Source organism: Megalobrama amblycephala, linkage group LG16 (genome assembly GCF_018812025.1).
Source record: "Megalobrama amblycephala isolate DHTTF-2021 linkage group LG16, ASM1881202v1, whole genome shotgun sequence".
Lineage (NCBI taxonomy): Eukaryota > Metazoa > Chordata > Actinopteri > Cypriniformes > Xenocyprididae > Megalobrama > Megalobrama amblycephala.
The window spans coordinates 34,224,579-34,251,366 of record NC_063059.1 but is presented as its reverse complement, the minus strand read 5'-3'; the positions used below and the strand labels follow the sequence as shown (position 1 = coordinate 34,251,366).

Here is a 26,788-nt window from a genome sequence, read left to right as displayed (position 1 = left end):
CATACATTTTTGTTTTTTACCCATTCTTTAACAAACCATGCATTTCACCATCTGTCTTGTCCTTTTTCAGAATAGGCAAAGACTTCAAAGATGATCTAGAGTTCCTGCTGCATGGTGTGTCTGAGTTTGACACCACAGGAGGGGCTATAGCATCTGAGGTGATGGTGCACGGACCATTAGCATTTCCCGTTGCGGTCACTCCGGCTGGAAAAGCATTCATTGCTGGTGCCTATTATGGACAAGGTCGAGTAATTCTGGTATCCCATGAAAGCTACCTGAGCCAGGACTCTCTGTCCACATTCATGATCAATGCTATCAAGTGGCTTGATGAGGGTCGGATGGGTGTGATTGGGATCCTGCCCAGCCTCAAAGCAGCCCACGCGGTACTGAGCAAATCAGGTTTAGATTGCCAGTTGACTGGCTTCAGAGAAGATCTGAGCGTCTACGTCTGCACTTCCTACAGTGATGCACAGTGTGCAGAGATCCAAGAATTTGTTGCTGAAGGCGGAGGTCTTCTGATTGGGGGTCATGCCTGGTATTGGGCCCAGACCCACCCTGGCTGTAATGTGATGACTGAATGCCCAGGAAATCACATTCTTAACAAGATGGGATTGAGCCTCTTAAGCAACACCTTAGGTGGAGGGTTATATAAGGGCCCAGAAATAGAGCATTGGTGTAGAGAGGGGTACCACTTTCGTAGGATGCTGCAGCGATTTGCTGAATATGTAAGCCAGGGAAAAGAACTGACTGATCATGAACAGGGCTACTTGAAGCAGCTGGGCTGCGACTGTGCAAATTACCTTAGTATGCGTTCTTATGACAGTGCCGCCTACACTTCAGTGCTCGCACTTCTTACTGACATAGTGAAGAAGGTAGGTGTTCCACAGGTGTCCAGTAATTGTCCTGTTGAAAGTGCCAAAGACCGCCTGATGCTCCACGTTGGGACTGAGGTATACAAAGTGTCGCTTAATCCTGATGACCTTTTTCCATACATCATCAAGGACAGACCCGACTTGCCCACTTTGTCTAATGCAAGAGTTCGGATCAGTGCAAACACTGCGGGTATGAAAGGTTTCTTACCAAATGCAGAAGTACAATGTTATTCCTTGTTGATTTCTGAGCACTGTAAAATTACTTGTTTCAGATTGTGAAGAATGGATAAGCACAGGCTTATATCTTTCTCCTGGTATGAAGACGTTCATAGAAATACCTCCAGAGATCGTTGGGAAAAATTGGCAGGTAATCAATAGTCTATACACATTACATGTTTCCAGTAAAGGAATAGTGCTGCATGTAATATACTTGTCATTCTAGAAACAAATTTAATGCTCATAGGGCTTGGAGAGCATGTTATTAACATGAGAAGATACTCTATATAGGTGCAGCTTGGTTGCCAGACAGATAACATTGGTGGAGCAAATGTCCTGAAACGGGCTCCTGTGGTCCATGAGCGATTCCCCTTAAACAAAGAAATGGTCCAGGTCAGGAATCTGTGGGGAGGGCTCATCTACCTAATAGCACCTCCCCAGAGCAAAGTGGATGGGGTGGAAATTGTCGTGCAGGTCTCAGTACAGGCTCCATACTTCAAATCTGGTAAGAATTCTGAATTAATATTCAGTGAGCATCACAGTAAGGTTTCTATTCAGAACATTTAAAGGTCTATGGTAAAACTTGTTTTGCCCTACAGGAGAGACAAATGTAGCTGACTGGGTAAGCAGGATTCGTTCGGCACCTGCCCCCTGGGCCGAACTTGAGTTTGAGAATATCATCATCGCATTAGAATCAGAGTTTATAAGGAATCTGGACCGCCCTGATGAGGTGGCTACACTTTGGGATACCATAATGAGAAGCATAGCTGACCTGGCAGCAAGACCTGCCAAGTTTCCCCGCAAGGAGCGGTTTGTTGCGGATGTTCAGATCTCTTGCGGTCAGTGTTACTATTGCTGGGATAAAGAACCATCACTATTACAACAGAATCATGCCATTATTATTAATTATATTCACACAATCCTAACGATAATACCGTTCCGCCTATTCCCCCCTCAGGTTTCATGCATTCTGGATATCCCATCATGATGCAATCCATCTCTGCCCCAGAACTAATAAACATAGAGCAAGTCTATAAAAGTGGTCTTTGGGGACCCATTCATGAGTTGGGTCATAACCAGCAGCGCAGAGTTTGGGAGTTCCCTCCACACACCACTGAGTGCACCTGCAACCTGTGGTCAGTGTACATACATGAGGAAGTGCTGCGAATGAATAGAGCTAATGCTCATCCCGAGATGACTCTAGAAAACCGCCAGGCTCGTATCAAGAAGTATTGCAGTGGTGGTAAGGATTTAAATAGCTGGAGTGTGTGGACAGCACTGGAGACTTACATGCAGGTACAAACTGACTGCGAATAAAGTTTTAACAGTTTGTTTATTCGGTTAAATGCATGGGTTTATAAAAATTGTTTGATAATGTACATTTTTGGTTACACCATCATTGCCATTATTGTAATTGTTTTAGGAGAGTTTAAAGCAAGAATGGGTTATTCGTGAGCATTGGAAGTAATAATTTACTCTTTTTTTCAGTTAAGTCTTAAAAAGAAATGTGTAATTTAAAATCTTTAATGCGAAATAAACAAATATAAAAATGTTATTTTATGCAATTATTATAAAAATATAATTATATAAATATTTATACCCATATTTGTGTAGCCTTACATTCTAACCTTTTTTTTTTTTTTTTTTTTTTCAAGCTTCAGGAAAAATTTGGCTGGGATGCTTTTAAGAAAGTTTTTGCTGCGTACCATAATATGAGTGAAGTGCCAAATGACAATGCAGGCAAGATGAATCTATATGCTGAGACCTTCTCCAAGGTGGTCAAACTGAATCTGTGCCCCTTCTTCAAAGCGTGGGGTTGGCCCATCAAGCCCAGCACAGAAGAGAAGATCTCTCATCTTCCTAAATGGACTGACAATCCTATGAGCCAGTGCGCATAAGAACGTCTCAGATAGATTTTAAAATTTGCAGTGCCAGTTTTAATGTAATTGTGGGGTAAGATTATGTATAAAAGATTATATGTGCTTATCTGGAGTTTCATGGACATTATTGTATTCATGAGCAATTGATTAATGTCAATGTAAGGCAAAAAAAAAAAAAAAACCATAAATATAATTTTAAAAAATCTGAATATTCTTGTTTTAATAAAATGTGGCTATAGGGTAAGTCGGTTAAGGTTAAGTACAGTATAACCTGAACATGCATGTTAAAAACACAACATATACATAAAAACTAAACCTTGGCCTGGTCCAGTTTAGTGCTTAAGGGGAAAATATATTTAGTAATTTTTGTTTACAGATCACTTATATGCCTCAGTGGTCTTTTGACTTTATGCTGTCTGTGATAGAGGCCTTTCATGGTGTAGGGGTAACAAAACCAGTTCTTTTTGCTTTCACACTGTTCCTAGATTTTCAATTTGAAAAACAAGAAGAAAAATGTTTTGTACAAGTTTAAATGTGTGGCAGCAAAGAATGATGACTACTGATGACAATGTAGCAGTCGCCTCAGTGCTTTATTGTTTTGTATAATAACATGTTCTGCCACATATATTTGGAATCATGCAACTGTCAAATTAAAGTGATGCTGGGACAATCCTGTGTGAAGTGTGAAAAATATTACATACATTTAACAATATAACCAATGCCTCTCTGCATACATATAATACACTCACATAAAGTGATATATACTATAGCAAATCTCAACTGCTTGATTGTTTATTGTTATTAAATGCAAACTATAATATCACTCAGCTCTAAACGAAATCTGCACAATTAGGCATCAAAGTACTATAAACATTAACATCAGGAATTTCCATAATGTTGCAATGCGTATTGTAAATAAAACACTATACACATACAATTGACTTGACTTTTGATGCAAAAATATGTAAGCCAAAAATGTCTGCAAGCTCTGAGGCCTCTAAAATGAAAAAATATGCAAATCATAACAATGCTTTCTTTTCAAGATACAAAATTTTTTTATATATAAGTTTTTCATTTCTGCCAAGCAATATCAATATGAGATGTGTCACAAAAATGAAAATTTACAGAGTTTCAGTAATAGTACTAGCTACATTAAACTGCTATATTTAATGAATATAATGTATAATAAAGCAATTGGGCAATATTTGTGGGTCCTTGTAAACCCAAATGTCTGATTTTTACCAGTAAAAAGGGCTTACGTTATTTATATGTAGCAATAATTCTGTATTTTCAGGTTCAGAATCATGAATATTTTTATTCTGGTGTCACCATTTTACTGCTTTAATAAGTTCTCTCTTAAGTTTCAGCTATCCTAATTCTAATTTCATGTTAAGATTCAGTTTTATTTTTCAGTGACACACCCAATCAAATCTTCTAATGTGTTAATGTTTTGGAAGTAAATCTGTTATTTGAATTTCATTTTCATTTTTAATTTTGTTCAAAATATTGTGATAGGTATCGTATTGTGAACCCAGTATCGCGATACGCATCAAATCGTGAGCTGAGTGTATCGTTACACCCCTAGTAAAAGGTCATCAGCCACATGAAAATGAAATGCCACTGCAAAAAAACTTTTGTGTAATTAGCTGTTCATTTGCTACCCTTAACACCTAAACTTCTAATGGGCATGTCACTGTCAAGCTGTCAGATCCACCCAATTAGTTGTACTGCATAGGGAAAACCATCCCAACATTTACAGCACTCATTGAACATGCCAAAATGTATCCTAGCAAAACTTCTAATAGAGTTAAAATATTTGCAACATAAAGTAGATTAGAATGACTCAAATATCCCTGACACAGACATCAGGTTTTGTGGCAGCATGTGTCACTTAAAGACATTTCCTCTAAGCAAACAGAGATACTAAAAGGTGTGTGTGCAGCTGTCCAGCTGATTTTACACTGGATAAAAGCCTCCCTTTTACCCTGCTCTGACAGAGGGTACCCAACACCATATCAATCATAACTAACAGATCATGAAACATCACAACTCTGTCCTCTATTGCCAAATCATACACAAATGTCACATACGGTTAGATCTATGACTATTAGTATAGCCCAAGTGGCTGTCGGCACACACAGTCTGGGGTGTGAAGTTCCTGGGATCATATTTCCATATTAACACAACAGAAAATGTTGTAATGCTGGATTTCATTTTAGAATGATTTCATTTCTGAATTTATATGACACCGCCAAAATGTTTTGTGGGCGCACATAGCTAGGCCACACTGTAAAAAAAAATCCAAATTTTAATCCAAAAAAGTTTGCGGAAAATAGCTGTGATTTTTTTTAATGGTCATTTTCTTTTATTTTAAATTATACTCAAAACTCTGTAAAATTATAAACAATGTATGTAAATTAACAACTTATAAAAGTACTATTTTAAGTATTACGATTATAATGAAATTTGACAGTAATTCACTTTTTTTTTTACACAAAATTTACCGTATTTCTTATTTGTATACATTATTTTTTCTGTATTCTTAAATTACAAACAAATGCATGTAAAATTACAAAAATAATCAGTAATTAAACAGTAACAAAACAGTAAATGATAAAATGGTCAAATTAATGGCAGCCAAAAAACCCTGTAAAATTAAAGTAAAATATCCTAATTTTAATAAAGCGAAAAACACTGTTATTTTACAGGTAATTCCTGAATTATTATGATCAAACATCTTCACTTTAACAAATAGGCTTATCATGAAAAAACGGTCAATGACTGGCAGCAGCGGCTGCCAAACAAAGATCTTGAAATTAAAGTCAAATATCCTAGTTTAAATAAAGTGCAAAAAACTTTAACATAAATTTTCTTTAAAGGTTAAAAAATTTACAAGTATTTCCTGATTTGATTCAAATGAACATTAAACACTAACAGATCTCTCAAGATCTCAGCACTTATTACAGTCCAGACTTTATGGTTCTTATTGAGAATTAAGAAAGATTTAGATGTTGATGTCTTATTGAAAAAAAGTTTGATGTCACCATTATGGAGGTCAGTGTTGGATTTAGGTAGACTCTTGACCCTTGACTTTTTCATGTTAGTTTTTCTCTGACTGCTTTAACTGTGTGTTTAATTTAGGCTACTGTAACTTTGTGATATTGTGGAATCATAACATACTATTCTAAATTTTAAGTCATTATGCAGAAAATGTTTTCAGCCTTTTTTTTTTTTTTGGATCATAGAGACATCAAGAATCATTATGTGAATCTCAACAATGGTGACAATCAATGAAGCTTTTTTGTGAATTTAGTAGCTTGTTTTATGATGTTCAGATTTCAGAAGTTATGTTATGACACCGCCAATATGCTCTGTCCGTACATACAGTTTGTCTGTGGTGAAAAGTTCCTGGTATCATATTTTCATATGAAAATATGATACCATAATATATTCATATTATCATATTTTCATATGAACACATCACAAAATTTTATAATGCTGGATTTAGTTGGAAAACGATTTTATCTAGCCTTCTACATAGGCTACTCTTTTTTTGAGAACTTGTAAAATAATAAAGTAACGATACCTCACATATGCTCTGACGGCACAAACAGTAGCTTGTTATGCCACTTTATTACTTTATTAGAATTTGCAACAGATTAAAGATATATTGGCTACATCGCTTGAATTATTGACTAAAAGGTTATCTAAAGCGAGCACGTAGACTAGATAAATTAATTCTCCATTGAAATCCAGCAATACAGCAGTTTCTGATGTGTTGTTAGGGAAATATGATCCCAGTACCCAACTAAGGTACAAAACATAAATAACCATACATGAATACACTGCAGAAAACGTCTAAGTGAAACAAAAACATCTAAAAAGGTTTACAGGGTCAAACTCTGGCAAGCTGAACTGAGCCGGTTTCCAGCCCAAGAAGTATTCCTCTGGGGTGTAAAACTGAAGACCAATGTTGAGAGCAAACTGAGGGCACAAGAGATAAGAAGAAGAGCAAAAAAGCCTGTAAAGCTGTGTTTTGCCAAAAGCCCATACCATTGTAACGTTTTCCTTTTTTGTTATACTAAAATGGAGCAAGAAAAACACAACAATGCCCCCTTGTGGCCAGAGTAAGCTATTACATGTGATTTGCATCAACAATTTATTATAAAATACAGTAACTGTTAAAGGGATAGTTCACCCAAAAATGAAAATTTGATGTTTATCTGCTTACCCCCAGGGCATCCAAGATGTAGGTGATTCTACAGTGATTGTTTCTTCAGTAGAACACAAATGATTATTTTTAACTCCAACCGTTGCCGTCTATCAGTCAAATAATGCTAGTGGATGGGAACTTCTACTATAAGAGTAAATAAAATATGCACAGACGAATCCAAATTAAACCCTGCGGATCGTGATGACACATTAAGACACGAAACGATCGGATTGTGCGAGAAACTGAACAGTATTTATATAATTTGCCCTTGGGGTAAGCAGATAAACATCAAATTTTCATTTTTGGGTGATCTATCCCTTTAATAACAGTAACACATTCAATCTGCTTATGTGTAATGAAGACTACAGTTAACGTCATTACCAGTCTGTCACTGCAGGAGAAGTCTTTCTTCTTTTTCCCCGGAGCCCAGTTAGCAGGACGTCCTGCTGCATCTGCAAAATGAGGGGAAACCATAACTGAGCATATGTTATTGGGTCATTTTGGGCTGTGCTGAAAATAAAAAAAAGAAGACAAAATTGTTGTTAAAACAATGTTTTCTGGTCGCACTTTATTAAAAAGTGTGGGTATCTGCAGGTCGGAGTAATGGGTGAAAGGGAGGGGGCGTTTGAACGGTCTGTTCGAGTGTGGGGTAGGGTTGGGGGTGTACTTACAGTGTACTTACCTATGAAAGTACACAGTAGTATAAAGTAACTACATGGGTTAGGTTTAGGTTTATTTGGAAGAATAATAAAAAGGCTGCCAAATAAAAATACCATTAAACTACTCTTTAGTTCCATGACCTCAAATCAAAGTACTGAGTCTTGAATTGAATTGAGCTCACCTCCTACATAGAAGCTCTGTGACGCGTCTATAGTCACTCCACCATTTGCCTGCAAAAACACAATGGTGTTTTTAAGGTGCAATAAGCAATTTCTGAGAAACGCTGCTGAAAGTGGATTGGACCGAGCACCAAAACACACTTGTAGCCAATCATCAGTAAAGGGGCGGAACTATCAAGGGGTGTGATCCTTTTGGGTAGGGGCATGTTTGTTTTGGTTATTTTAAATATCAACAGCATTTCTCAGAGATCACTTACTGCACCTTTAATATACACACGCTACTGTAACCAAACGTGCTGCTTGTTGTATGTAAGTAAAGCAAATGATACAACTTTATAATGCAATCCTTCTAATAAACAACTACAAATAACCACAACAGTGATTCACCTTCTCACACAGATGTTCCCACATTCCAATAACAGGCTTTCTGTAAATACCAGGGGCTGTGGAAACAAACACCTGAAAAACACAATGTATTCCCATTAGTAAATAAATAAGATAAGGGAAATACATCTACTACACTCAGTTTTCAAACTTGCAAAATTCAAAACTTTCATTCAAAATGTTTGGGGTCAGTAAGGTAATAAATTAATGCTTTTATTCTGCAAGGATGCATTAAATTGATCAAATTGAAGGTAAAGACATTTATAATTTTACAAAAAAAAATTCTATTCCAAATAAATGCTGTTTTTTTTACTTTGCTTTTGAACCCTGAAAAAAAAAAATCTATCATAGTTTCTATGAAAATATTAAGCAGCACAACTTTTTCAGCACTGATAATAATTAGCAAGAAAAGTTTCTTGAGTAGCAAATACGCATATTAGAATGATTTCTGAAGGATCATGTGATCATCATTAGATGAACAAACAAAATGAAAAAAGGAGTATTTATGGGCGTGCTCCTAGGATGTGCTCCTTATAGGTGATCCATAGTCACAGCCACAAACACATTCACACAGTAGTTACTCAGAGCTAATAAGGAAAGTCATTTGAGCTTGTTTGTATCTACAGATAAAGGTGAGTGTGTGCATATTACATATGTAGCCACAACTGGGATGGGATGGGATGGGATGTAAAGTTTAAATTGTTTATATCAGATTTTTTAACAAAATGTTTGTATTTTTCTAAATATATGCAACTTGTTTTTTTTCTCTTCTCATTTTCTGTCTTTGTGTAGGACTGAAAAACAATCTTTGTCATTTTTTCTGCATGCACAATCTCTGGTTGAACAAACCCAGTGTTCAGACCATGTAAAACTGATTGCTAGTCAAGAGTGATTGATTTGAATTCACTTACTAAACAGAAGTAGTCCACCATGGCATATGGCATGGCATACTAATAGGTGAAAATGCAGCTGCTTTGAGTATTTTGGGTGACGCTCGATACCGCTGAAGTTCATTTCTAAACCTTTTTAAATTAAGAAATGGAAGGACACACTTTTCTCAACATTACCTGTCTAGATACATACTTAAAAATAAATATACATATATTAAATTTGTTTATTCTGTTCACTTTATTTAAACAACTTATTTTGATTAAACACCATTGTATTTAATTGCTTCATATTAAATTGACTTGAAACAATTACCTTTTGACTTAACTTGATGTTTTCATATTAAAATAACATGTTTCAATCAAGTAAATCCAACCAGGACTCAATTAAATAGGACTTTCACTTCCCATCATGCTTTGCAAAGGGGCTGAGCTGGGAGAGTAAATGTTGAAGTAAAGTGCTTGAAGTGCTAAAGTTTTTTGCCAGATGAGAAAATGGAGAGACTAATGTTTAAGTCTACTGTAAAGAATATTTACTATGGTAGTGCTCTGGATGAAAACAGTATCACTCCTAGACTGCCAGCACAGAACAGTACATCACAAAAATTAAAATCATAAGATTAAACAAGAAGCATTAATTGTAGGATTATTTATAAAAATCAATTTATATGAAAACTAATTATTTTATTTAAACTAAAATCATTCAAGTTAAATGAACACAGTTAATTCTAGTTTGTTTAACATTGTTGATTTTATTGGGTTTTACTTGTTTCAATCATGTGGAACCTCTGTCCATGATTGAATTGAGTTGGTTGGACAACTGTTTTACATAGAGTCTTCCTTAGTCAGTTGTGTTGTCACAACTCAAGGATTTTGCATAAATTAAAAATAAATCTTTAATGTTAATAAAAACTAAGTTGGTTGTGTGGACCCACTGTCCATAATTGACTTGAGTTAGTTTAACCCTCAGGGGTCTGAGGATTTCTGGGGCCCTGGAGAAGTTTTGACATGCCCTGACATTTGTGCTTTTTTCAGTTGTTCATAAACATATAAATGACAAAAGTGTCATTACACTGTATTCAGCACAAACTAGGCTAAAATAATATGTGAGGAACATGTATGTACATGTTTGTGTTTTTGAAGGAATAATGTTTATGCGTGGTTATTGAAAAAACAAAAAACTTAAGTCACTGAAATAAGGCCAAAAAAAATATATTAAAACTGTGTTCACAAGGATTCTGGGTATTGGAGGTTGTAGACTAGAGTTTTTGCTTCAAAATGAGGTAAAAATTATCCTTCCTACTCCTTCATATAAAACAATAGAGAGATTTAAATTTTCTAAGACACTTTTGGTCAAGAAACACCGTATGCATGGAGGCGTGAATCCTCATGTATAATGGGTGATAAAAACAAGAAAATGTTGTGAAGTCACACACTCATGTCAGTGTGATCGCTGTGCGTCTCTGTGTCTTCAGTCTCTGTGTATTCAGTCTGTGTCTTCAGTCTGTGTCTTCAGTCTCTGTGTATTCAGTCTGTGTCTTCAGTCTCTGTAGCTCCTTATTCACCATCAGCTGATCCTGAAACACACAGTCACATATGAGTTACTGAGACATTACTGCTGTCACATCACAACAGAAGATAATTTCAGAAAAAACACAGCCAGAGATGTTGGTATATTCATATTACAGCCAGAGATATGAATGAAAAACTGCTAATAGATTAATAACAGCAAATGATAAACAACTCTCTCTTTATCACTTACACACAGAAACACTGTAAGAGATTAATTTATTCATATATTTATAGTAGGGGTGCAACGAATCGTGGTTGATCCGTGATCTGTAAGAACCAGGCGCCACGGTTTGGAACGCATATGATTCGCAGATTAACCATTATATAGTGAAAGTTTATTATTTGATGTGTTTGTAAGTTTGAACAATTTAAAACACTCAAGCATTTTTAAACAGTTCAATTGCAAGAAGAGGCACAATTTGCAATCGCACTTTGTTTTCTGTGCACACACACTCAAAGCACGCACGATCACAGAGGCGCCTTTTGGATGGCGCGAGAACACACAATAGAGCGCTATTTCCCAAATCCTTGGGCTTGAACGGATACATACGCACAAAATTATCTCCAAATCCCTGTCTTGACAAGTATTCTTTTATATAGCTGGTTATAAAGTCTTAAGTGAATCTAAAGAGTTGAGATAACTTGAGATAACTCAGATGTGTTTCATCATATTGGTTCCATGCATTTATTGACAGCAGCCTAAAAATATCTGCTATGTCACTAATTGTTAAACAACAAAACAACTTTAACAATGATTAATCTATATTTAATTTATACAGTGAACACTATGCATGCAGTGTAATTACAATTATATTTATATTTATATTATTACATTTCTGTACCTGACTACCAGGCTACAGTTAGACCTAACTATAACTGTTCTATAGTATTTTTCTGTTTTAATTTGTATATTATTATTTCTACTGTCTATTCATTTGTCTTTAATAATGTTTGAGTTTTATTAGTTAGGAGTTTTTGCTGTGGAATCAAAGTACTTAAAGTGTTCTTTAAGTTATAAACGGGAAGCAAAGCTACATTTTACAATATACTCACAATAATATAATGTCTTTTATAACATGGATCATCCTTCAGATCAGAGAGCATCTTCACTCCTGATTGTCCTATTTTATTCCATGACAGATTCAGTTCTCTCAGGTGTGAGGGGTTTGATCTCAGAGCTGAAGCCAGAGCAGCACAACCTTCATCTGTAATATCACAACATCTTAACCTGTAGAGAACAATGAATTGTAGTTCAAGTGTCTGCAGATTATTCACTCTGGCCTCAGATCAGGAGAGGAGATATAATGACAAGCATTGCCACATACTGCTGCTGACAGAATGAGATTCATGCAGGTTGATGCTCTCATGTGCTTCAGGACTGAACAGACACACAGAGTTGAATGTGAGATATTGTTTCATACCGATTTAAGGATGGATCTGACTGGAGAAACAGTCACTCGCTCCTCTAATACACTCCTACAGGAGGACATTTGCTTCACAGGATCCATGTGTTCCCCATTACATATCATTTATTAACTCTTGTCATAATTGTGTCATGTTTGGTCTCATCTGGCAGCTTATAAAGTGAATTGAAATGTGGTGAACTCAATAGAGATATCCAATGTCCTAATGTACAATGTAAGAACTATTGCCTTCACATGTATTGAGATCATGTTCCTCCAGATCATCACCAATTTACCTACAGGTTACAGCTCTACACTGTTATTTTTAAATTCATGCCATGCTTTATGACATCTATGAGAACACAATGAGTTCAGAAGAATTTAGAACAAGAAGAAAATAAGGTGACAATTAAAAGGAGCAGGTGAAGGAGTATTAATCATCATTTGCGCTGAGATTTAGTGTGTTTACTGAGCATTTATTTTACAAGTTGATTTTAGTTTTAGAATTTACATTTAATGCCACGTCTTACTGAGGACAGAGACTGAATATTAGTGAGATGATCTTACCACAGTTTCTCCAGTTTACAGTGAGGATCCTCCAGTACAGCAGAGAGAAGCTTCACTGCTGAATCTCCTATTGTATTCCACGACAGATACAGTACTCTCAGGTGTGAGGGGTTTGATCTCAGAGCTGAAGCCAGAGCAGCACAACCTTCATCTGTGACTCCACAATCAATCAACCTGCAGAGAACAATGACACACTCTTCACTCTCTCAGTTTAGATCAGATCAGTTCAGCAGTGGATCCATTATTAAAGACAAAGCACAAACTTAATTAACATGTGTGATAAATTATTGAGATCTAAAATGTCACAGAGGACAAAGCATGATCATATATGTGTGTGTGTGATTTTACAAAATTAAAAACGATACTTTAGAAAGTGTCAATGCAGAAAGATGAACAGTGAGAATGAATCCAGCATGTTCTTCATTTCTCAGTTAAGATTGTTGAGCTCCAATCTGTTTAAAGTCAAAAGAATGAAATGCTGATTGTGTGAAAGTGTGTATTTCAGTGTGACTCTCAGTCCTGCAGTATCATGTTACTGAGGAGCAGCTCATGTGTTCAATCATTTACAGCTCAATCAGCTGAACTCACAGCAGCAGAACGAGGCTGAACACTTCAAATATACTTTACACTGTGATTCATGTGAGAGTCAAATATGATCTTACCACAGTATCTCCAGTTTACAGTGAGGATTCGCCAGTACATCAGACAGCAGATTCACTGATTTTCCTAGTTTATTCCATGACAGATCCAGTTCTCTCAGGTGTGAGGGGTTTGATCTCAGAGCTGAAGTCAGAGCAGCACAACCTTCATCTGTGATATCACAGTCCCTCAACCTGTAGAGAGATCAAATAGCATAATAAATAGTTAAACACAAAAAAGCTACTTTCAGTTTCAATATAATTTATCAATGCCAAATTCTTATCCAAGTTTCATGGTCAAATTCATACTAATAAAAAATGTTAAGATTGAATTAAATTAATATTTATGTATTTTTTAACTTTAAACCAAGGGTCTTCAACCAGAGGTCTGCATAGGTACTGCAGGGGGTGTGACAATAAAGCAATAAGCCCCAAGAAGCCATGGTTTACCATCAATTTATAACAGTTAAGGGGCATTGTTAGGCTTGTTAAAGATTGTCTTTATGAGCGAGTCACTCAGTTGCAAAGACTTTTATATTGAAACTTGTTGTGAATACGGAACAAGACGCAAATGACAAATACTTTGACTAGCGCTGTCAATGTCAGCAGGGCACAGGAAAACCCATTAAATGTTAAAAGGACAAGATCGCAGCGGACATTCAAACAGATTTTTTATTATGAATACAGGACTGACCTGAAGGAAAATGCTAAATCTGAATGCAGGTAATACACTTGATATCTCTCTCTCACAATACTCTTCTACATACTACAGTAAGCTTCAATGAACAAAATCAATTAAGGACAAACATATGTTTATGTTGCTAAGAGTGATTGCTAAAACAGACACAGCAACATACACACTCAGTGGTGCAGCGATACTTATGTAATACTGTCAGCTGTATGTTTTCGGGAATTTTACAGCGGCTTCGAATGCGGCTCAACCAATTAAAAATCAAGGGCCGGAACTATCCATTTTATAAATAATGTTTGATCACAAACCTTTTTTAGTTAAAAATTAAACCATGGGTAAAAAACAAAGCCTAACATAAATATAAGCACCCTCTGTCACGGAAAAGAAGACTGGATACAATTGCAAGTTAATATCTCTTTAATAGAGCTTCACGCCAGGTAAGTAGACCACAAAACACACAGCAGCAACACAGACAGCAGGAGAGGGGTAACACAGGGACTTCGATGGGCGATGAAGTGTCCGTGATGAATGATGGTCCTGAATGGTGAGTCCGTGTGTCCGTGTGAGTATCCGTGAATGAAATCCAGAACGAGTAATCCAACGAGACAGACAGGTAACAGGAAACAGCGACGAGAATCCAGTCCAGGAACAAGAAACACGAGAAACAACGGGACAACACCAGGACTTCAACAAACGATCTGACAAACATGAGACGAAAGACAAGGCGTTATATAGGCAGGTGTAATGATCCACAGCTGCCGCTGATCAGCAATCAGCGGCGACGCCCACACAGAACAATCAAGTGACACATCCCAAAACCTACACACAGACAACAGTATGAGACAGCGGATTAGTGAACCGTGACACCCTCAGTTGATACTGTAATAACATATTGGCGAAACAGGTTCGTCAATCGCTCCAGTGCTCTTTTGTGTTTGCGCTTGGGAGAACATCAAATGTTTCTGTTTACAATGTGTTTTTGCAGCAGTAAGAAATGTAGCCAATCACAGACATGTTTGTTGATCTCTTGAACGCAATGGCCAATCAGAGGAGTTTCATTTAGTCAGAATCCACTCACTGCTCCAAAGTTGGAGTTTTTGTTCAGAGCTGAGTTCTGCAAGCTCACAAATGCTCTCATTAACAAACAAAGACACAAAGTAAGAAATTACTTTTTTGGTTATGATGGAACTTTGTGGGATCGTGACCTGAGATGAGTGACAGCTTTTTAGAGATTGTAAAGGAAGCGCTCTTTCAAGGCTATAAACAATCCTTTTGAATAAAAGTTTTGTTTTTCCTGCTGAGAGGAGCAATGGCTAATTACACGCTGCAAAACGGCATGTCAAAATAGATACAATGTAAATGCAGACTAATATCTCACTCTACATTGTTATTCTTGTTATGGAGGAGTCGTTGCCACAGATTACATCTGCACTTTACTAGAGAGCCCGCACTGATAGTCAACTTTAAGCCAAAGATCAAGTAAATGTTTAATCGTCCATCTGACTAGTAATATTAAAATGTATGACTCTGCTATGTTAACCATACATACAGTTTTTAGGAGATTTGAGCAACTTGATAAATGGGCTGTTTCTCCAGTGAATTGTTTGTTCTCATTGATACGTACTGTACTGATCTGGATTCTTTAATCACAGGCAGCAGCTTCTGAAAAACTTTCAATATCTTCAGTTTCATTGTTTCCTACAACAAACTTCTTGTGATCAAACTCATCCAGGTTTTTCTCTGATGTCAACAACACAAAAACTACAGCTGACCACTGAGATGAAGAGAGTTTGACTGCCTTTATTGTTCCAGATTTCAGATACTGTTGTATTTCCTCCACTAGTGAATGATCTCCCAGTTCATTCAGACAGTGGAACAGATTGATGGATTTCTCTGGAGAATCAATGATCCTGATCTTCATCTTGATGTACTCAACTGTTGATGTACTCTCCTTGCTGTCAGATATGCTACTTGTCTGTTTCATTAGTCCTTGAAGGAGAATCTGATGAGACTCCACTGACAGACCCAGAAGAAACCGCAGGAAAAATGTCCATTTTTACTCTGTAGAGCCTCATCCACCGCTCTCTGATGCAGCTCAGATAATGAAACATGTTCTGATGAATTGAGTTGAAACCAGTCCTTAACTTTAAACCACAGGCTCTGTTTGTTGATTTGGTCAAACACATTTATGTTGTTGTTTGTACAGGAGATGTTCACATATAGAGCCGCTAGATGTTCCTGAATGCTCAGATGAACAAAGCAGAAGACTTTCCCCTGATACCAGCCAAACTCCTCTCTGAAGATCTGAGTGCACAATACACTGATGCTTCTGTCACATCAATGCCACACTCTCTCAGGTCTTCCTCATAGAAGATCACATTGCCTTTCACAAGTTGCTGAAAAGCCAGTTTCCCCAGTTTGAGGATCATGTCTTCATCTGTCATGTTCTTCTCAAAGTCTTTCTTATGTTTGATGTTGGTCTGAAGGATCAGGAAGTGTGTGTACATTTGAGTGAGAGTTTTGGGAATCTCTCCACTCTCTGCTTCGCTCAACATCTTCTCTAGAACAGCGGCTGAGATCCAGCAGAACACTGGGATGTGGCACATGATGTCGAGGCTCCTTGATGACTTCAGGTGTGTGATGCTTGTATTGGCCAGACTCTGATCACTGATTCTCTTCCTGAAATATTCCTCCTTCTGTGGCTCATTGAATCCTCGTACCTCTGTCACTCGATGGACACACTCAGAGGGGACGAGATCAGCTGCTGCTGGTCTGGAGGTGATCCAGATGAGAGCAGAGGGAAGCAGATTCCCTGTAATGAGGTTCGCCAGCAGCATGTCCACTGAGGCTGATTCACTTACATCACACAACCTCACATCGCTCTGAAAATCCAGAGACAGACGACACTCGTCCAGACCATCAAAGATGAACAACACTTTATATTTGTCACTGGATATTTCCATTTCTTTTGTTTCAGGGAAAAAGACATGAAAAAGATCTGAGAGACTGAGTGTTTTGTTCTTTATCAAATTGATCTCTCTGAAAGGAAGTGGAAATATGAGCTGGATGTCCTGATTCTCTTTCCCTTCAGCTCAGTCCAGGATGAACTTCTGCACAGAGACTGTTTTTCCAATGCCAGCGACTCCCTTTGTCAGCACAGTTCTGATGGGTTTGTCTTGTCCAGGTAAAGGTCTAAAGATGTCATTGCATTGGATCGGTGTGTCCTCTGTTGCTGCTCTCCTGGATTGTGTCTCAATCTGTCTCACCTCATGCTCATTACTGATCTCTCCACTCTCACTCTCTGTGATGTAGAGCTCTGTGTAGATCTCATTCAGGAGTGTTGGGTTTCCCTGCTGTGCTGTTCCCTCATACAGACACTCAAACTTCTTCATCAGATTTGATCTAAACCTGTTGAGGACTTCATGGCTGTAAAATTAAAATACCTCATTATTAAATGAGTTAATAAGAACAAAGTCATTTTTGTATTCTGAAAAATCTTTTACAGTAACATTATACCTCAGATCAGTCTGTGTATTCCCACTCGGAAAATGTATTTGATGACCTGTAGACCTGTCACTCCTCATAGACACACAGCTGGGCTCTGGTTCTGATCTCTTCTGATCAACTGAACTGTAACAGAGAGAGATTAAAGTGTTTCTATCTTTGTGATGGTTCTTCATGAGGCTCTTGTTTGTTCTGAGCAGTTAAACTGAGCTCTGTTCTTCAGAAAAAATCTCCAGGTCCTGCAGATTCTTCAGTTTTCCAGCATTTTTTGCATATCAGAACCCTTTCCAGCAGTGACTGAATGATTATGAGATCCGTCATTTCACGCTGAGGACAACTGAGGGACTCAAACACAACTTTTAAAAAAGGTTCAAACATTCACTGATGCTCCAGAAAAAAAAAACATGATGCATTAAATGTGCTAAAGAGGATCTTTTCGTCGACTGAGAAACCAAAGACTGTTACTGAGTTTTTGAAATGAGTGCATGCGTAAGAATTTCGAGGGAACGCCTCCCAAAACTCGTGCCCGAGTATTGGAACACAAGTGTTTACCACCGGCACAGTGTGGTAAACACTCGTGTGTCCTGTTAGTGGATTCATTATGTCGGACTCACCGCATGTAACTCATAATCTGCAGTTGTTACTCCTGTCTCCTGACAAAAACATTGCATGCGGCGCCTGTGGAGTGTGGAAAGTTACTGGAGCGCGCAGCCGCGCTCGTCTCTCACAAGGAACGTCATGGCAGTGATTGACAAGCCAGAGGGCCAATCTGCGCACGTCTCTCACAAGGAACATCACGGCAGTGATTGACAAGCCAGAGGGCCAATCGTTTACGCGATGATCGTGTAAACGATTGGCTGATGTTTTTAAGGCCCTATCTCGTGCACAGATGATGTATATTAATATTATTCCTTTCAGTGCACCTAATAAATAGTCTTTTATCAGTTAGTAAAGACAGTTTCAAGTAATATTGCAAAAATGTATAAAACAAAACATCCTCTTTAGCACCTTTAATAGATGGGGGTGAAATTTGGAATTTGAAGATCAAGGTAAATTGTATTTAATTTATCTTCCGGGAAACATGCAAGTATCTTCTCTTGCTTCCGAAGGGCAGTACTAAATGAAAAAAATGATATTCAAGCGAAATAAGAAAAATTTGGACCTCTTCATCCTGTTCAAAAGTTTTCACCCCCCGACTCTTAATGCATCGTGTTTCCTTCTGGAGCATCAGTGAATGTTTGAACCTTTTTTAATAGTTGTGTTTGAGTCCCTCAGTTGTCTTCCATGTGAAAAGATGGATCTCAAAATCATTCAGTCACTGTTGTAAAATATGCAAAAGATGGTGGAAAACTGAAGAATTTTTGAGACCTGGAGATTTTTCTGAAGAACAGAGCTCAGTTTAACTGCTCAGAATAAACAAGGGACTAATGAGGAACCATCACAAAACAAACAAACAGTCGTACATCATCCAGGTAACCACACACTGTATTGAGAACCAATGGTTCACATACTTATGAATGGGGTTATTTTAATAAATGCAGCTATTTTTTTTTGTCTTATGGATTATATGTGAACATCTTTTATGTAAAATATCTTACTCAGGACAGTACTAAATAAAAAAATAACATGCATTTTGTATGATCTCTCTTATTTTGTTAAAATTTTGCACATTTTCACAGATTCTGCAACTGTATATGTATTTTTGTTGGTTTTGAATACAATAATTTAAAGCATTCACTTTAAAGTTTTTTTTATTATTTACACTATGTTGACAAAAAACACTCATGTGTCTCTGTGATCAACATATACATTAAAATATCAGATAAAGATAAAAAATAACTATAAACAATGTATAACAATAATTTTTCATTATCAGAATATTGTTCTGATAACACAAAATGCCATACAATAATCATAATTTTATATAAATGTTATATACCTGAGATCAGTCTGTGTATCTCCACTCTTAAACTCTATTGGCCGATCCAGAGACCTGTCACTCCTCATAGACACACAGCTGGGCTCTGGTTCTGATCTCGTCTGATCAACTGAACTATAACAGAACATATCTTTTATGATAATAATCACTTTAAGAAGGTCTTAAAATCATTTATCATCAAACATCTTTTTGCATTATAACAAAATCTTGCCAACTTCAGACCTCTTCAGGTTATTTAATCTAGTGTTTATTAACAGTACCTGCATCCTGGAGAAAAATCTTCATCTCTGGATGTTTGTGTGTCATCCATGATGAATCTGAACAGTTGAAACAAAATCTGATCTTCACCACTGACTCTGAATGGAAATGACAAACAAACACAATTAAGCTCTCCTCCGACTCTTGGGATCAAGAGACACAGTGTTCACTCACATGTTGTAACAGAAATGCTAAAATGTTAATGTGCTTAAAAAAAAATCAAATGCATTTCAAATATTTACGTCCTTCACAGAAAACCTTAATGCGGTGGTCACATGTAAGTCTCGTGACTGAAACACTCACCTTGATCAACATTTAATAACATCGATTAAAAAACAACCTCCACCATTTCTATCAAGTATCTACACATAAATTCATGACATAGCTTTTATAAAGGTTCCTATAAAAATGATATTCCTGTACCCAGCCAGCAGAGCCATGTGGGGCCCAAATGGGTTTGACCTGGGCTATCTAACTGGGACCCAGCCAGTTTTGCACCCAGTTTCCATGTAGGGCCCACATGGATTTGCCCAGATGAAATGAACACTGCTTAGTGTGCACACTACAGGCTGTTTAATGTAACACTTAATCAGTGTTGGAGGTAATGAGATAATTAAGTGATTGAATAATGATTTTGTATTAGTGAAGAACACCTGCTGTTAACAAGCATAATCACTGAAGGAAAGAGAAACACAAGAACTACTTCCAGCCACAGCCTTGGATGAAATCAACTGAAGATAAAATACATTACATCTCTCAAGATCTGATTAAACAACTCCACAAACAACATTAGCTTCACTTATTACTAACCAGACTGACTTTATTTCTGTCAGACATCTACAGAAGTTCGTATTAAGAATTAAGAAGAGGCTTAGATGTTGATTACTTATTTGAAAGTAATAGTTTGATTTGATGTTACCATTGTGGCGATCAGTATGTCCTTTAGTCAGGCTCTTGACTTTTTAGCATTAGTTTTTCTCTTGACAGCTGTGTCTGTTTGTTATGGAGAGAACAGCAAGAGAAAATATAATCAGATGCTGTAAGCTGATTGATGATAAGAATATAATCATCATATATTGGCTTAACTCATTGATATTACAGGGAGTGCAGAATTATTAGGCAAGTTGATTTTCTGATCATATTTTTTTCCCAAGCACATTTTACCAATTCCAATCCACATCAATCTTAATAACTACTATTAATATTGTTTTTAATCATTTATAAGTGATATATAATTGTTCATGAAGGCTGGAAATGAAAAATGCCTTATATTCAGGTGTGCAGAATTATTAGGCAAGTTTTCTTTTACAGGCAAAATGAGCCAAAAAAGAGATTTAACTCAGACTGAAAAGTCAAAAATTATTAAATACTCATGAGAAGGACGCAATACTAATGCAATACTAGAAATTGCAAAGTTAAAGCATGACCAAGGGACAGCAAAATGCTCATTGGGTCAGCGGGGTCAGACAAAAACAGGTGGAAAAGAAAAGACACATGTTAACTGCAAAATAATTAAGAATTAAGGTGAAGAATTAAGTGTGAAACCATCAGGAACCCTTTAGTCTCCAGCGCCACCATTTTCCAGAACTGCAACCTACCTGGAGTCTCCAGAAGTGCAAGGTGTCAGGATCTCAGAGACTTAGGTTAGCTAAAGAATCCTAAAAAATGACCCGCACTTGATAAGAATCACAAGCTGAAGTGTTATAAAATACATGAAGACTGGGTTTTTATAGACCTTATAAACAGACAGCTTGAGAGTGACTCCTGAAGGACCAGCACCACATCCTCTTGTACCACTGTTTGAAGAATTTATCTTCCAGAATCTGGCAGTAAGTTTTGGAAGATCATTTTTAGTCCATCTCTGCAAGACAGACATTTCAGGATAAGAGATGGACTAAAAGTGAACTCAAACACCTTACTGCCAGATTCTGGATAAATTCTTCAAACAGTGGTACAAGAGGATGTGGTGCTGGTCCATCAGGAGTCATTCTCAAGCTGTCTGTCTATAAGCCCTATTAAAACCCAGTCTTCATGTATTTTATAACACTTCAGCTTGTGATTCTTATCAAGTGCGGGTCATTTTTTAGGATTCTTTAGCTAACCTAAGTCTCTGAGATCCTGACACCTTGCACTTCTGGAGACTCCAGGTAGGTTGCAGTTCTGGAAAATGGTGGCGCTGGAGACTAAAGGGTTCCTGATGGTTTCACACTTAATTCTTCACCTTAATTCTTAATTATTTTGCAGTTAACATGTGTCTTTTCTTTTCCACCTGTTTTTGTCTGACCCCGCTGACCCAATGAGCATTTTGCTGTCCCTTGGTCATGCTTTAACTTTGCAATTTCTAGTATTGCATTAGTATTGCGTCCTTCTCATGAGTATTTAATAATTTTTGACTTTTCAGTCTGAGTTAAATCTCTTTTTTGGCTCATTTTGCCTGTAAAAGAAAACTTGCCTAATAATTCTGCACACCTGAATATAAGGCATTTTTCATTTCCAGCCTTCATGAACAATTATATATCTCTTATAAATGATTAAAAACAATATTAATAGTAGTTATTAAGATTGATGTGGATTGGAAGTGGTAAAATGTGCTTGGGAAAAAAATATGATCAGAAAATCAACTTGCCTAATAATTCTGCACTCCCTGTATGTGTAAGGTTTATATAGGTAGTATGTTATTCATTCGGTTTTATTGTTCTGAATTTAATCAGAACATCAAACGATTTATAACACACCATTTACATATTTTGAGCTCCTGTGAGTTTTACTCGCACACAGACATCAAAAATCAGCATATGAATCTCAACAATGGTGACATGCTTCATGGTGCAATGCATTCTGGGAGCCATGGATAAGTTTCGTATGATGCACTCAGAATGCATTGCACCATGAAGCATGTCACCATTGTTGAGATTCACATGCTGATTCTTGATGTCTGTGTGCGAGTAAAACTCACAGGAGCCCAAAATATGTAAATGGTGTGTCATAAATCGTTTGATGTTCTGATTAAATTCTATTATTCTCTTGCTGTAGAATCATAACAATAAAACAGAATTAATAACATACTACCTGTATAAACCTCCCACATAATATCAATGAGTTAAGCCAATATATGACGATTATAATCTTATCATCAATCAGCTTACAGCATCTGATTATATTTTCTCTTGCTGTTCTCGCCATAACAAACAGACACAGCTGTCAAGAGAAAAACTAATGCTAAAAAGTCAAGAGCCTGACTAAAGCACACACTGATCGCCACAATGGTAACATCAAATCAAACTATTACTTTCAAATAAGAAATCAACATCTAAGCCTCTTCTTAATTCTTAATACGAACTTCTGTAGATGTCTGACAGAAATAAAGTCAGTCTGGTTAGTAATAAGTGAAGCTAATGTTGTTTGTGGAGTCGTTTAATCAGATCTTGAGAGATGTAATGTATTTTATCTTCAGTTGATTTCATCCAAGGCTGTGGCTGGAAGTAGTTCTTGTGTTTCTCTTTCCTTCAGTGATTATGCTTGTTAACAACAGGTGTTCTTCACTAATACAAAATCATTATTCAATCACTTAATTATCTCATTACCTCCAACACTGATTAAGTGTTACATTAAACAGCCTGTAGTGTGCACACTAAGCAGTGTTCATTTCATCTGGGCAAATCCATGTGGGGCCTACATGGAAACTGGGTGCAAAACTGGCTGGGTCCCAGTTAGATAGCCCAGGTCAAACCCATTTGGGCCCCACATGGCTCTGCTGGCTGGGTAAGTAATCCCCACATATCACCGCTTTGTGTATGGGTGGGTATCGTTAAGGTTTTAACGGTATTACTACTCTTACCGATACTGCTTATCGATCTGGTACTTTAACGGTATTCTTATTGGTACTTTTTGTTTATATATATATATATATATATATATATATATATATATATAGAGAGAGAGAGAGAGAGAGAGAGAGAGAGAGAGAGAGAGCTGAATTAACATTGCTTTATATTATATAGTGTCCGGCATTTTGGGCATTTTATGTAAGATACAGTAAGAACATGAACAAAGAAAGTAAAATAAACTGACAAATACAATAAAACAAAGATACAAATGAAATAAAGTGCTTTCATTTGTTCATGTGTTCAGGTAATATAGACCTAGCCTATAAAAGAAATCTAAGTAAAGTAACCAAATGTAAAATAACACTGCATGGTTTTCACAGTATAAATTAATAGATTAATGCTTATTAAAGATAACTATATCCAGAAGAAGCGCTGTGAGTGATTTTCTCTTTGCATTTTGTTGTTTGATCAGCATTGATGGCACAATCGTCAGAAGGTGACTGCTGTCACTTTAAGACAATAGATATTAACACACATCGGATTTTCTCCCAGCTGTTCATGTACACTTACGATATAAACTGCGTTTAAGTAGCTAAACACGCTCCAATCCGGTCATTTTAACATATTTGTGTGTGTATTTGATCGTTTCGACGTGCACCTGAAGGCTGAAGCCCAAAGTGTAATTAATTGTTTGTCTATTTGCGACCCGTTTTGAAGCGCGCGCCGCACACACAATTCAGCCTGAGGAACAGCGTCTCTTGCGCGGATTATTGTGCATTCAGCGTTTTAAAACGTTGATAATAATTATCAAACATTTACTGCAATTTAGCAACAGTAAAGACAACAATCACCGATTGTGCTGATTCTGACGTTGAGTTTGGGTTTAGGGAGGAAGGAACGCTCACAGCTGTGAATAGAATAAAGGGGTGGTAGACGAAACGTGGATAGTTCTTAATAGTTTTACCTCAGATATCTTCTTTCTGGTGATACTTGGAAGCCAAAATCGAAATCAAAAATAAAATTAGCATAATATCACAGGCCTAAAGTGTAAGCAGACGTTTAGTGGTTTAGTTCTCTCCTCCATCGTCACCATTAAACAGGGATTTCATGTGAGCGGCTGCGCGCGCTGTAACTGCGTGAGCGCGATCTCTCTTCTGTCCTAATATTATTGCATACAGACACAGCTGGCGACTCTGGCGAGATAGTATTCGCAAGATAATGTCTATATAGCAATAATAAATGTAGGCCCTACGTGTATTTTTTTCATAATTTCCCCAGTACCGATAGCAGAACCGTTAACGTCAGAGCTTATCTACACCGGTCTTTCAAAATTTAGCCCCGGGGCCAATTTAATACCGGTTTCGGTACCCATCCCTAGCTTTGTGTCATGTTAAAATCGAAACTCGAAATGACCTGAAAACATGATGACTGCGGGGGGTTTTAGTGAGCAATCAGCGAGGTGAAATTAAAGGTAGCCTACATCTTTGTGTCTGTGAGTGAGTGAGTACAAGAATATTGAAAAGCTGAATATTATGCTGCGTTCCAGGCAACCCGTAACCCGTGTTTTTCCAACCTTCTACCCGTGAAAGTGCACTGGAACAGCAGTCAAAGCCGTGACTTCCCACTCGTACTAGATCGACGTACTCCCAGTTACGCGTTCTGACATCACATAGCCCGCGAAACAACAATGGCAGCCCCTACGGATGCGGTGTTTATGACCGCAGGTGCACGGTAAAATAAAAGCTATAACAGCTTCTCTTGCCTTATGCGCCGTTTTCCTCCTCTGTTTCCCCCAAATAAGCAAGGAAATAATTTTAATTATGAGAAATAATTGTTAATGAGCATAAGCCCCCTACGGTCCGCCATGTTTGTTTGTTTACACTTTTACGCAGTTTGGCATAACTTTCCTGGAACGCTACAAAGTCGTGAGTCATGATTTGAAGCCATGACATACAGGCTCAAAAACCTGCCTGGAACGCAGCATTAGTTAATAATAATAATAATAATAATAATAATAATATAAATAATAGTTTAAATTGTTACTACCTTTTAGTTATTGAATAAATGTAAAAAATAAGTGAAAACACTAACTTGATGAAATGTATTCTTGGTTTTAATAAATAGAACATTGCATAGTGTAAAAATAACAAAATAGAATTGTATTTGGCCCCTTTTATGTAATATTAACTTTAAATTGTGTAACAGGGACATAGAGGATTTTGCCTCCTCATTTGAAAACTCCACTGGTCTCTGTGATAGTGGTAATTAATCTTTGGCTGCATTATCATCAAACATTATGTAATATTGGACGTGTTCTGAGAAATTAGCTATTGAAAAATGACATTTTAACGAAATGATTTCGATGTTGCTGAACGAAATTCAAAGTCATCAAGTCAGTAAAATAATTTGATCTGCGTATAGGTAAATTACACAGCACAACTTGTATAAAGAGAGCTTATTTAATACTCAAGTGCATAGCAACCATTAAAGTCCGCAATTTAAAACTCTGAGTGAATGAATCATTCATGAAGGATCATTCATTACTACTCGCGCGTCCGCAGCGAATGCTCTTCTCTGCATTTGGTCGTCGAGGGGCAAGCTTGTTGAAACGGGGATCTTATCCTGTGTCTCCTTCTGGTGGACAACATTAGTATTACAGCCTCCATCTCTCATTCCCATTGAATATAAATGTCAGCTCATTTATAAATTGCTATTAGTAAAAAAAAAAAAAATAATACAATCGGTTTCCAGCACCTTCAGTGCTTAGACTGCTAATTATTCCAACTTTAGTTAGCCTACCATCTAAACTAGTATGTGTCTCTACCTTGTCTAGTTTATGGCTTTCTTCTGCTGGTACTTGCTCCTGTTCCTGTAAGCATGTCTTCACGCCCATTGACCAGAAGATGTCACGCTCTCTTGGTCTCCATCGTCACTGGCTGCATTCCAATCAAATGGAGCTGTCTGAAGTGTTCATATGAGTAGACTCACTTCCTCAGTTAAAATCAAGTGGTCGAGGGTCTGTCCATATAAACTCTATTCCCTTGACAAAGTGTGACACTTTAAAATGGCGGTGGGGATTCCCTGAGAGGAAGTGCTTA

At 37.1% G+C, this 26,788-nt stretch overlaps 2 protein-coding genes and 1 pseudogene across 2 annotated transcripts in view; 1 reads left to right on the top strand and 2 right to left on the bottom strand.

The window, feature by feature from the left end:
* LOC125249439 (TRPM8 channel-associated factor homolog) overlaps positions 1–3,638 on the top strand; it is a 4,674-nt gene extending 1,036 nt beyond the window's left edge. Inside the window, exons 3-8 of the mRNA XM_048161734.1 lie at positions 71–1,062; positions 1,145–1,239; positions 1,380–1,593; positions 1,688–1,927; positions 2,047–2,384; positions 2,744–3,638. Of these exons, the coding sequence (XP_048017691.1) occupies positions 71–1,062; positions 1,145–1,239; positions 1,380–1,593; positions 1,688–1,927; positions 2,047–2,384; positions 2,744–2,986 (2,122 nt within the window). The 3' untranslated portion in view covers positions 2,987–3,638. The remainder of the gene's footprint in view (positions 1–70; positions 1,063–1,144; positions 1,240–1,379; positions 1,594–1,687; positions 1,928–2,046; positions 2,385–2,743) is intronic.
* The window catches only part of LOC125249444 (polynucleotide kinase 3'-phosphatase), a 13,509-nt gene extending 3,149 nt beyond the window's left edge, over positions 1–10,360 (bottom strand). Inside the window, exons 1-4 of the mRNA XM_048161739.1 lie at positions 8,408–10,360; positions 8,023–8,071; positions 7,563–7,633; positions 6,860–6,952 (exon numbers count right to left, since the gene is read on the bottom strand). Of these exons, the coding sequence (XP_048017696.1) occupies positions 6,860–6,952; positions 7,563–7,633; positions 8,023–8,071; positions 8,408–8,533 (339 nt within the window). The 5' untranslated portion in view covers positions 8,534–10,360. The remainder of the gene's footprint in view (positions 1–6,859; positions 6,953–7,562; positions 7,634–8,022; positions 8,072–8,407) is intronic.
* Positions 8,407–26,788, bottom strand: LOC125249440 (annotated as a pseudogene).